A 12,929-nucleotide genomic window follows, 5' to 3' on the forward strand; every position below is an offset into this window, starting at 1 on the left:
TCACTCGCTTCCCCTTTTTGTAGGTAGATGGACTCCTCTTCTACCACAAGCAGACCCACTATAGCCCTGGAAGCACTCCTCTGGTGGGCTGGCTGCGCCCCTACATGGTGTCAGATGTTCTTGGCGTAGCCATGCCAGCCGGCCCGCTGACCACCAAGCCGGAATACGCCAGGCTCCAGCTCCAGCAGATTATTGAGCATAAAAGAAGCCAGGAAGGCATGAAGGAGAATGTTGCACACAAGGCATCTGAGAACGGGCGCTATGAGTTGGAACACCTGTCCACTCCCAGGCCGAAGAGTCCTTCCCGTAGCCTGGACCCCGCTGAGAGCCTCATGGAGAACTAAACAGCATGGCTCCTTGTGGAATCACAGGATGGTGCTTCGTCCCAAAAAGAAGGCTGGGGAGGAAGATAGTGACAATATCAGGTTATTTCATTTTTGAGTGGACTTTCCAAAGCCACTCCAGCTGGATACAGCTTATCTCCTATCAGAAAAGAAATGCTGGCTCAGACCATTGAGTGAGGTTCCCAGATTGGGTGGTCTTTGGATTTGAGCAGTAATTCCTGTAAAAAGTGTAACCCAGATATTCACAGTGTAAATATAGGTAATTCTTACGAAAGAAGTTGTTTGTGGTTCTTAAACTTTAGCTGGTCATGACCCTCCCCAACCTTGACTCTCCCCCCAACCCCCCTCCCTGCCCCAGGTACCTAAACCATGACTGTTCAAGTCTTGGCCCATTTCACTGTTTTTAGCACTTAAGCATTCTGCTGAGTTTCCAGTTGCTGCTGTTACTAACGTCATTTTCTAAAAGGTCTTACCAGGAACTGCAGTTCTTGGTATTTGAATATGTTCCCTCTTCTGAGAAGTGTGATTTTCTTTGGTTTAGACAATGCCAGAGATAAAATGCAAATGGAGTTCATTCACAACTTCAACAAACATTGAGCCTTCCAGAAGATAAGCCTTGTGCTGGGCCAGCAGTGATGTAGATAAAGGGGGTTGTGGAGATAGATAGGACTCAGACTCTGCCCTGCAGATTAACAATCCAGTGGAGGAAAGGAACCCACCAGCAGGAAGGTGAGAAGATTGCTTTAGGGCTGAAAGATGCAGAGAGCCTGGGGCAGGATAGCAGAGGGCACGAGCTCTAACCATAGAGGAAACTGGAGTTAGACTGAGGCTGAGGGCAGGATTGAAAGTGCTCCAGGGACAAGCAGAACAGGAGGAGAGCAGGAGTTTGTCACAGAGGCTGGAGGGTATGCAGCTGCTCCCTCTGGAGCAGGCCAGACTCGCTCTGGGACCTGAAACAGGTTCAGCTTGGCTCAGACTTAAATGAGGGTTTGGGAGATGCCCAGGAAGAGGCTGGAGAGAGAGAGGTAGGCCTGGGTATCAGGTTTTGGATTTTATGCCATAGAAGAACTTTGAGCAGGCCAGATCCATTCAGATTTGTAAACTAGGGCTCTTTGGCAGCAGTGGCGTGGAAGATAGCGTCTAAAACCAACCAATTCATTTCTGTTCTGTGTTCAGGAAATGTGTCCCATTTCCCATGACCTCAATCTGCAGCTCACACTGCTTTCCACCTTTCTAGGATTTCTTTTATTGGACAAAAAGAGTTTGCTATTTCACTCCAGCAATACTAGCTGGTGTCCTGTGGACAAAATATTGGAGGCATGCAGGTCAGATCTTTGTTTGACTGGCAGTTGGTTCCTTTGTGTTAATTCTGGGAACAGATCTGGGCAGAAGTTGTGGTTAAGTGGAGCCCGATGACACAAATGCAGCACACCAGTGGAGCTAGCCTCAACGCTGGGCTCTTACAGAGCTGCTTGAGCTGATTCTATAAAAATCAGAGAAGGAAGACAACCCTTCCCACCCCCATAATGATCCTGCTGGCTGCAGATTGAGGCATGCCTACACCAATATGCTCTTTTCTGAATTCCGGTCAGTTCTGCAACGGGAGCATTGTATTCCTGTTGCCAAGAAGCATGCTGTCAGCTGCCTAGATGCTGCATGATCTCCCCAAGAAGAATGCACTGGTCTGTGCTCTCAGCAAGCCAACTGCATCATTTCAGGAGTTGGGCATGCTAGCTTGTATCAGTAGAGACTTGGCTGGGCTCTGCTCAGAAATAAGCCAGTCTGGAGAGACTACTTCCACAAAAGGACACTCTTAGGAGAGAGATGCAGGAGCCACAGAACATACCAGGCAAACTTATTGCCAAGCATAGCTTGATATTGTTCAACGATAGCTTGAAGTATATATTTCAGAGGAGTGCCCCTTCAGAGGAGCCAATATGATCAATCACTGAATGGCGTGTCTTCTGGTCGTATTTCTTATGAATTGTAAAACCACCTCTTGCCACCTCTTTCAAAGATGGCTACATCAATAAGTTGTTGTGATTTGATATTAGCTTTCTGGCCACCCTTCCGAATAGTGAACAGTTTCTTTTTTGTGGGATGATCTCTTCCCCATGCAGTATGTGTGGTCTGGTGGAGCTGTCATCTAGGGGAACTCCCCTCCTTCAGCCAAACATCAGGCTCATGACTCAAGATGGACCAGTCACACACTCCTCACCAAGAATCTGTAATCCTGAGCAGAGGAACAAAGAAAGTGAATCTGCTGGAATTCATTTATTTTGCCCTTGGAAGGGTAAAGAGTGTTGCTTGTTCTTGCTGTTAAACCAATGAACACCCAGTAAATTCTATCTTGCTTAAATTAGCCAGAACTGATTTCTGGGCTTGCAACTAAAGGATCCTAGCTGATAGCATCGCTCGTGGCCTACCCCACTTGCCTTGGCTAGAGGGCCAGCTTGGCATGAGTTAGCTAAGGACTACTAGTTGAGATCACCTATGTCATCTCAAGTGCCACTGGAACGCACGCACCTGGAAAAGACTAGGCTTTTCAACCAGTTGCTGCAAAGTAAGCAGTCTTAGTTGTTTTACTGTTGACTCAGAAAGCCAAGCTGGGTTCTAATGCCTGCATCAAAGAGTTGGTGTCATCCTAATTCCCTTGTGTTTGATAACAGTTTGTCTATAATCACTGCTTTTTCACTAGTTCACTTCACACTCGTGTCAGAAATCTGACTTCTGTTCCTATCACTTTTGAGTGCTCTCATCAAGGGACTGCTGGTCCCCTCTTTTCCAAATATAAGGGACATTTCCCAGCCTTTCTCTTTTCTGACTTCAACTGTGTATTTGCTGATGCCTTCCATGAACTCTAGCCCTATCTATATATCTAACTCCTTACCAGCCAATCTCCCAGTCACCTCTCAAACTTGGCATGTCCCAAACTGAACTCATTATCTCTCCCCCACAGTCCCTCTCAGTCCTGCTCTCTTCCTGGGATCCTTGTCATTGTTAGTAGCATTTAGTCACCCCAGCTAGGAACGTAGGTATTCTGATGATTCCTGTCCATTTCTTACCTTTTACAGCTAGCGAGTCACCACATCCTTTAAACTCCACCTCTCTCTTCTCCATTTCCTCTATGACCCAAGACCTTAATTCAAGTCTTTCTCATCCTGGAGTACTGCCAGAGTTTCTTACCTAGTTTCCTGCCACCGATCCTCCCCATCCACCCTATCCACTCCTGCCACAACTGGCAGAGTGATCCTTTCTAAAAATGCATTGCTTCAAGGATTTCCCATTGCCTACAGGCTTCTCAGCCTGCCATGCAAGTTTCTTCATGACCTGGGCTTAGTATATCTGTCCAGCCTCATAAATTACCTTCCTTCCTTTACTGCCTCCTCTCCAGGGATCTGCTCTACAGTTCCTTATACAAACACATGTGTTTCATGTTACATCCTTCCACACCCACCACCATGTCCCTCCTCACTCGGATTTCATTCATCTGGTAAATATATCTACACATCTTTGGAAAACTCTATTCAGCAGATACCTGGTTGAAACTTTACCTCTGCAGGTAGAATTAGCCATTCTCATGTTTGTGCCCTCCCCATCCCACTGCATATATCTCTCTCCCAAGTTTAGGGATAGTCCCCGAGACCATACTTTGGTTTGATAATTCTCCAGAAGAACTCACAGAACGCACTGAAAGCTGTTATACTTAGGGATAGAGTCTGTCACGGTGATAGGAAACAGATTAGTTAGCCTAGGGCAGAAATGCACAGGGCCAAGTCCTGAAAGTTCCAAACGTGGATCTTCCAGGTGCCTTCTCCCAGTGGAATCATGGATAGCATTTATGTCTCTGGGACCTGTGTATGATGGTCCTCAGGGAGTACAGTCAACCAGAGAATTTCACCTGAGCCTTGGTGTCCCAAGTTTTTATTGGAGACTTTTCATTTGGATCTAGTTGGTGGACCTCAGTCTCCAGCCTCTCCAGAGGTATAACTGATTACACATGATCAAAAGTCCTCCTTTCCCCCGCCGTCACACTGCTAGACTAACTGGTGTGGCCAAAGACCCCCCCAGGCCAACACAGAAACTTTCTCAGGACATTTCAAAGACTTGGAGGTTATTTCCTAGGAGCCAAAGAGGGTAAAGGACAACTTCTCTTTGGCAACATTAAATTCCTTACTTCACACTCCCTCTATTAGATTGCAAGCTCCTTTTTTTTCCCCAAAGATTTTTATTTATTTATTTGACAGAGACAGAGTGTGCGTGCACAAGAAGGCTGAGCAGCAGGCAGAGGGAAAGGGAGAAACACGCTCCCCTCTGAGCAGAGAGCTCAACTTGGAGCTCTATCCCAACACCCAGGAACATGACCTGAGCCAAAGGCAGACACTTAACTGACTGAGCCACCCAGGCACCCCTAGACTGCAAAATCTTTCAGGTTCAGAAACCTGGTCTTACTCATCTTTAGCTCCCCAGTGCCTGGCCTGGATTAAAATGTCAGCTGGGTAAATGAAATGGTGAGCTGGAATGAGAAGGCAGTTTAAGGGACAGTCCCTTTTCTTTACTGCACAGAGGAGTGACCCTGGAGAGGTCACTGGAGTGGCCCTGGAGAGGAAGCTGAGTGGAAGTGTGTGGTGGACAGCTAACGGATGGTTGGATATGCTGCAAGTTCTAAGAACAAGAACTATATTTAGTTCTCTGAATGTGCTTAAAAGGACAACTTAAAAACTTCTCATACACCGGAGGAGGGAAAGAAATGATCTTCATAGCTACAGATTTCCTCTCTAGTAAGGAAGTGAGCAAAAACCTCACAATACATATTTTTAAGCAGATGTGGTCATTTGTCTTATGCATTGTGATATGTAGGGCAGGAAAAGTAGACAAAAGCCCTGAGATCTTGGCAAGAGTATGACTGCTTGTTTTGGTAAGATGCACTGATTTCTGAGTTCTGCCCTGTCTTAGGATTCTGTGATTAAACCCAAATTTATTTTTTTTAAAGATTTTATTTATTTATTTTAGAGAATGCATATGCATCCAGGGGGGAGGGGCAGAGGGAGAGGGAGAAAGTGTTTTAAGCAGACCCTGCACTGAGCACGGACCTGTTAGGGCTAAATATCACGACCTTGAGATCAAAACCTGAGCCGAAACCAAGAGTCTGACGCTTAACCGACTATGCCACCCAGGCACCCCTAGAACCAAATTAATTTTTTTCTTTTTTTAATTAATTATTTTTATTAATATATAATGTATTATTTGCCCCAGGGGTACAGGTCTGTGAATCCTCAGGCTTACACATTTCATAGCACTCACCACAGCACATACCCTCCCCAATGTCCATAACCCAACCACCCTCTCCCTAACACTCCCCCCAGCAACCCTCAGTTTGTTTTGTGAGATTAAGAGTCTCTTATGGTTTGTCTCCTTCCCGATCCCACCTTGTTTCATTTTTTCCTTCCCTACCCCCCTACAACCTCCACCCTGCCTCTTCAATTCCTCATATCAGATCATATGATAATTGTCTTTCTCTGACTGACTTACTTCGCTCAGCATAATAGCCTCTAGTTCCACCCTCGTCTTTACAAATGGCAAGATTTCGGGGGTTTTAATGGCTGTTCCATTGTATATATACACCACATCTTCTTTATCCATTCATCTGTTGATGGACATCTAGGTTCTTTCCATAGTTGTATTATTGTGGACATTGCTGCTATAAACATTTGGGTGCACATGCCCCTTCAGATCACTACATTTGTATCTTTAGGGTAAATACCCAGGGGTGCAATTGCTGGGTCATAGGGAAGCTCTATTTTCAACTTTTTGAGGAAACTCCAAACTGTTTTCCAGAGTGGCTAGACCAGCTTGCATTCCCATCAACAGTGTAGGAGGGTTCCCCTTTCTCCACATCCTCACCAGCATCTGTCATTTCCTGACTTGTTAATTTTAGCTGTTCTGACTGGCATGAGGTGGTATCCATTGTGGTTTTGATATGTATTTCTCTGATGCCAAGTGATATGGAGCACTTTTTCACGAGTCTGTTGGCCATCTGGATGTCTTGGCAGAAATGTCTGTTCATGTCCTCTGCCCATTTCTTGATTGTATTATTTGTTCTTTGGGTGTTGAGTTTAATAAGTTCTTTATTGATTTTGAATGTTACCCCTTTATCTGATGTCATTTGCGTATATCTTTTCCCATTCTGTCAGTGTCTTTTGGTTTTGTCGATTGTTTCCTTTGCTGTGCAAAAGCAAGATCAAAAGCTTTAGAACCAAATTAATCTAAAATTTTTGTTTCCCCACCAAGTCCTGAGAGGTTTGGTCTTAGGTGTTGCTTTGGCCCTGTGCCCCTCCACAGCGGGTCAACCCACTGCAAGGCAGATGGGGGGGGGCGTGGCAGAGCTGGGAGGCTGGCAGTAGTGAAGATAAATCTAGAGTGGCCTCAGGCAGCAAATATCTGAGGGCAGAAACAGAGCCCCTAATCTAGGATGTGTGCATTTGTTTCTCACATCCATTCCCAGTGATAGTGATTGTTTTGAGAAAAGTGAATTTTTATGTCTGTGTTGAGGAGGCAGAAACAGTGGCCAGAGACAGCCTGCAAAACTGGGGGATAGGCCTCACCATGGGGGCCCAGCCCAAAGGCATTCTCCTCATCCTCAGAGATGGTATGAAACCAGAAGAGACAAAATTTAAAATCCAGAGAGCTCTTCTGGCTAAGACTTGGCACAGACCACTAGCATTTGTAGCGAGCTTCCTTCCAGCAGGCTGGCGGGGCTCTTCAAGCCTCTCCCTCTGCTTTTGCCCTGCAGGTTTTCTCCGCAGTCAAACTGGGGAAATAAAAGATGGAACTCCAGTCTGTCATTTCTGCTTCTCGCTGGCAACATAACAAAAGCTTTTGTAAGGGAGGAAGTTGAAACTGGTTCAGACAAGGTTCTATTTGTGGACTTAATTTATCCATTCTGCTCTCGACTAGGGTTAACACAGATAAGTCAGAGTGAAAGCAGCGTAATCAGATGGTACCTCCCTCTTACATTGAAAGTTTTTTCATAAGCAACAGAGTATCCAAAGTAATCAAGTCAGTTTAGTATTCTTTGATAAAAATTGGACCTTGTTGGCTAGAAAAGGATGAATCCATTCTTTCAGCAAACATTGACTGAGCACCACCTACTGTGTGCAGTGTATCACACTAGGTCCTAAAGAAAGAGGAGGGACCAAGACATGGTCCCTGCCCCCAGAGAGCTTGTGGTCTAGGTAGGAGAAATGGGCAAGGAAGCAAATAATTGTCATCAGAGTGTTAGGTAAACCCTAGACACAGGTGTCAGATACAAAAGTAACATAGACTAGTGACTGATTGGGGCGCGTGAGTGGTTCAGTTGTTAAGCGTCTGCCTTAGGATCGGGTCATGATCCCGGGGTCCTGGGATGGAGATTCACATCCAGCTCCCTCCTCAGTGGGAAGCCTGTTTCTCCCTTTCCCACTCCCCCTGCTTGTATTCCATCTCTTGCTGCTGTCTCTGTCTCTCTCTCTCTCTCTGTCAAATAAATAAATAAAATCTTTAAAAACAAACAAAAAGAATAGCGGCTGATTAACCCATGGTTTAGGAGTGGTGCATAAGGTGTCAGATGAGAAAACTGTATATGGAAGGAGACAGCTCATGTTCTTGTTTAAAAAGAAAAAAAAACAGCTAAGAACAGCAGTAGGGAAGTATTTTGGGTAATAGGGGAAATGCAATCTACATGGGATAGGATTTTTTCACCTTCCTTGCAGAGCACACCTTCAGTCATTCTAGTGCTGATAGATTTAGCCTATGAGTAAACAAGAAGAAAACGTTCCCCCTAGACATTGGTTAGCTGTGTGACCTCATTTAGCCTGTATCCATTTGCCTTTTAGAAAAAACGCAGTAAGAATCTTTGGGGGAGGGGCGCCTGGGTAGCTCAGTAGGTTAAAGCCTCTGCCTTCAGCTCAGGTCGTGATTCCAGGGTTTTGGGATCAAGCCCAGCAGCAGCATCAGGCTCTCTGCTTGGCAGGAAGCCTGCTTCCTCCTCTCTCTCTGCCTGCATCTCTGCCCACTTGTGATCTCTGTCAAATAAATAAATAAAATCTTAAAAAAAAGAAAGAATTTGGGGGTATCTTTTATAGACAAAGTATGTGTGCATAACACAACACATCTTTTCTAAAGGCAGTAGACATTTTAGAGCAATGTTTGGGAGGAACTTTGGATTTTATTTTTTCATTTTTATTTTTTAAGATTTTATTGAGCAGGGGTGCCTGGGTGGCTCAGTGGTTTAAGCCTCTGCCTTCAGCTCAGGTCATGATCTTGGGGCCCCAGGATTGAGTCTTGCATCTCTGCTCAGCAGGGAGTCTGATTCTCCTCTCTCTCTGCCTGTCTCTCTGCCTACTTGTGATGTCTCTCTCTCTCTCTCTCTGTGTCAAATAAATAAATAAAATCTTTTAAAAAAGAGAGAGAGAGATTTTATTGAGCCGGCCTGTTGTGGGGCTCAATCCCAGGACTCTGGGATCATGACCTGAACCAAAGGCAGACAATTAACCAGCGGAGCCACCCAGGTGCCCCATGAGCTTTGGATTTTAGAAGTAAAGGTGTTTCGGGAGAAAATGTAAAATTTCAATCACAGCTTTGGAACTATCTCTTTTCCAAGTAAGTATACCTGGACAAATATAAGAAAGGCAGGAGAAAATGCAAGCTAGAGGTCTCAGAGTTAAAGTGGCTATCTTTTTAAGTTTTATTTCATTTATTTATTTATTTTTGTTAAGGCGGCTGTCTTCACTGATTCAGTCATCCAACACATTTATGAAAGGCCTGCCTACTAGGTACCAGGCTCTAGATGCTGAGGGGTCAGGCGGTAACAAGACAGAGGTGGTTCCTGCCCTCCTGGAACTTATAATCTAGTAGAACAGACAGAGACTAGGCTGATGGACATAGAAACAAGGGCACAGTTAGAAACTGTGATTGGCTCTTTGATATAAATAAACAAACAAACAAATAAATAAATAAATGGGAAAGAGAGAGCAATAGAATGTCTAATTCAGTTTAGGGAATAGCCAAGGAAGATCTTGCTGAGGAAGTGACTTTTGAGCTAAGAACTTAAGGATGAGTTCCATTTGTCTGGTGAAGAAGATGGGAGAGGAAGGGGAGGATAACCTTTCTAGACAGAGACCTGAAATCTTTGCTTTAAAAGCAAAAGACAAAAGTACAATACATAACACCCCTCCCCCCGAGATTCCCTCTTTGTCATTTATTTTTCACTTTCAGATTTCAGTTCATGTTAATTTGATAAAAATGTGATTTTGGGGGTACCTGTGTGGCTCAGTCAGTCTGCCTTTGGCTGGGGTCATGATCCATGGATCCTGGGATTGAACCCTGCATCAGGCTCCCCGCTTGGTGGGCAGCCTTCTCCCTCTCTCTTTGCCACTCCCACTGCTTGTGCTCTCCTGCTCTCTCGTTCTGTCAAATAAATAAATAAAAATCTTTTAAAAAAATTAAAAATCTGAGGAAGCTATATCAATACATGTGGATATACCTTGATTTTTTAAAAAAGATTATTTATCTATTTATTTGACAGAGAGAGAGAGAGAGAGATCACAAGTAGGCAGAGAGGCAGGCAAAGAGAGTGGGGGAAGCAGGTTCCCTGCTGAGCAGAGAGCCCGATGTGGGGCTCGATTCCAGGACCCTGAGATCATGACCCGAGTCAAAGGCAGAGGCTTAACCCACTGAGCCATCCAGGCGTCCCAATTTTTTTTTTTTTTAAATAAGGATAATTTCAGCTATCTCATACTGCGATGGTGAGGTTAGATGAATGAAAGGCATGTAGAACAATGCCTGGCACATGGTAGGGACATAATAAATAAATATGAACTTAATATTTCAGTGTATGGGTGTACTATAATTTATTTACTGAGTTTTCTACTGATGGGCCATTATATTGTTTCCAATCTTTTGTTGTTAGAAACCATTTGCATCTCTAAGATTTGATTGAGCAGGATGACAGTACCATACTTGGTTTTGTTGGCTTGAGCCTGTGGTTAAAGGCAAGCCTTTGTACTCTGATTCTCCTGAGATGACCGAACGGGAGCTAATCCAGCCAGCTCCCTTACACTTAGTTTTGTTACCCATGTGTCTGCTCGGAAACTTCCAAACATTGTCCTGTTAGGACTGTAATAGGCAAGCAGTTCTGGAGAACTGTTCCCTGACACACCCACACGCCCACATGCACAGCTGTGCCTCTGAAAACACTGCTGAGTTCTCTTTCCTAGCTCACTCTGTTAAATCTTTCCCTTTATTAACTCTCTTCACCAAATCTCTGTACTAGGAGTTTGAATGCCTGGATCTGAGTTCTAGCTCAATACTGCTCAATTAGCTGTGACTTTGAATAAATCACTGACCCCTGGTGTCCTGAGGATCACCAGGCAAAACTTTCCTTGGTCAGCGGTATGTACTGCTCAGGTCCTGCCATTTCCTACTTCAGCTTCATCCTATTTTTTTTTTTTTAAAGATCTTATTTATTTATTTGAAAAAGGGAGGAGTATGGGAGAGGGAGAAGTGGTGCTCCATCCTGGGACCCCGGGATCATGACCTGAGCTAAAGGCAGACAGACAGTTAACCGACTGAGCCACCCAGGTGCCCCACTCTAGCTTAGTCCTAGAGCCATCTGCCTGCTCCAGGAGAAAAATTATATTTAAGTTATTATTAAAAGTTTGGGGGAAAGGTTATATATCCACATGCAAAATTTAAACACAGATACACTAGGCTATTAGAAGCCAAAATAGTGGTTACTCTCGAGGGACTAGGAGAGGACATAAGGGGGACTTTGGCAAGTCAGGAATGTTCTATTTCTTGATCTGTGTGCTGGTCACATGGGTGAAAAGTCATCATGGTGTATACTTACATTTTCTCCTTTCTGTATGTATATTACATTTCAATAAAAAGTTTAAAAAAAAAAAAAAAAGGACGCCTGGATGGCTCAGTGGGTTAAGCCTCTGCCTTCGGCTCAGGTCATGATCTCAGGATCTTGGGATCGAGGACCCCATCGGGCTTTCTGCTCAGCAAGGAGCCTGCTTTCTCCTCTCTATCTGCCTTTCTGCCTACTTGTGATTTCTGTCTGTCAAATAAATAAATAAATAATCTTAAAAAAAAAAAACAAAAAACCCAACAACTTAAAATGTACAAAAGACCATATAGGAGAAAGTCTTTCCCTTCCTTCCCCTCTCGAAAGACACTCAGTGACCTTCCTAGTGTACCCTACCAAACCTTTTCTATGTATAAATAAGTTTAATAAGTTTATATGTTCTTTTTCTTTCTTTGTACAAGTGTCATCATTATGTGTACTATTTGAGTCTTGCTGTTTCCACTTTAAAATACAACTCAAGATCATTCCATATCCTCACGTGTGGAAGAGACCATGTCTTTTTCATTGTTGTAATCGCATTGGATAGCCCAGTGCATGGCATAAAATTGTACTTGTTTACTAAATAGACTGTTGGGATGATGGCCTACCTGAGATAGAAACAGATCCAAGTACCAGAGCTTACTTGTTTTATTCATAGCAAATTATGCTCAGCGCCTGACATTATCTTTGCCAATAATTTAACACAGTTTCACTGCAGGAATTATAACTTACAGTTACATTTCACAAGCCAGTAGCATATAGGATAATGTCTCTTAATAAGTCAATAAGGAAATAACATACCTTAAACCAATGATAGGTTAATTACACTATTGTTTCAGGCAAAGGGAGGATAAAAGAAAGTCCAGATTCAGATGATGTGTACATTTCTACCAGTTTGTTCTTGGTAGAGTCAGCCCTTCCAAATAAAAGTGAGCTATCAGCTGCCAGGTTTGGTCCCTCTCTGCTTGGGGAATGTGGCTAGCAGACCATAGCACCACTGCTGGCCAACCAAGTGGACTGCCAGGAAGGTTATCACTCCAGGAATATTTACATGTCTTGTGCCACTGCCTACAGTAGTAGCCTGGCCAAGGCCGGAGCAGATATCTCTTCTCTTCCTCAGACTGCTGTACCCTTAACACCACTGCTAACCATGAGTAGCCTGGCCACAGTAGGAGCAAAGTGTTTCAAGATCTTTGGAGAGCCATTTAGCTGAGCAAAGAGTAGCCTTGCCCAGACTGAACACTCCAGAGTTACTTGTCAAAGCTCCTAGTTTTTAAAGTTTAAAAGGCCATCACATGATGGACACCACTGCTGTTACTATGGTGGCAGTGACGTAATGTTCCTCTCCACTCCAGGTGCAATAGTTCGATAAGAAAGTCCTAAAACCCAACCTCAAAACAATGTCATCACAACAAATTCAAACCACAAATAACTTTGTCCAAAACAAACTTTCAAAAACATGGATTTCAAATCGTGACAAGTCCTTTTACAATACTTTTCTAACCAAGGACAACCTGAAGTTCCTATTGCAATGATGCAGAAATGAAGTCAGAGGTTACTTCTGAAGTCCTAGAAGGCGCATGGGAAGCCAGAGCACCTTCTTCCTTGGTTGTCTGTAGACCTCTCCCTTGGGTCTCTCTCCTAGCTCTCCAGGGCTCTAGCCCTTGGGGACTAGCTGTTGCTTGTTAGCTGGAACC

General features: G+C 44.1%; 1 protein-coding gene across 6 annotated transcripts in view; it reads left to right on the plus strand.

The window, feature by feature from the left end:
* SNUPN (snurportin 1) overlaps positions 1-618 on the plus strand; it is a 42,230-nt gene extending 41,612 nt beyond the window's left edge. For all 6 annotated transcript variants that reach the window (XM_004758463.3, XM_004758465.3, XM_004758467.3 and 3 more), the window contains one exon: positions 24-618. In XM_004758463.3, the coding sequence (XP_004758520.1) occupies positions 24-344 (321 nt within the window). In that variant the 3' untranslated portion in view covers positions 345-618. The remainder of the gene's footprint in view (positions 1-23) is intronic.
* Positions 619-12,929: the final 12,311 nt, after the last annotated feature.

The sequence above is a fragment of the Mustela putorius genome, unplaced genomic scaffold (genome assembly GCF_011764305.1).
Source record: "Mustela putorius furo isolate JIRA1106 unplaced genomic scaffold, ASM1176430v1.1 tig00003972_pilon_pilon_pilon, whole genome shotgun sequence".
Taxonomy (NCBI): Eukaryota; Metazoa; Chordata; class Mammalia; order Carnivora; family Mustelidae; genus Mustela; species Mustela putorius.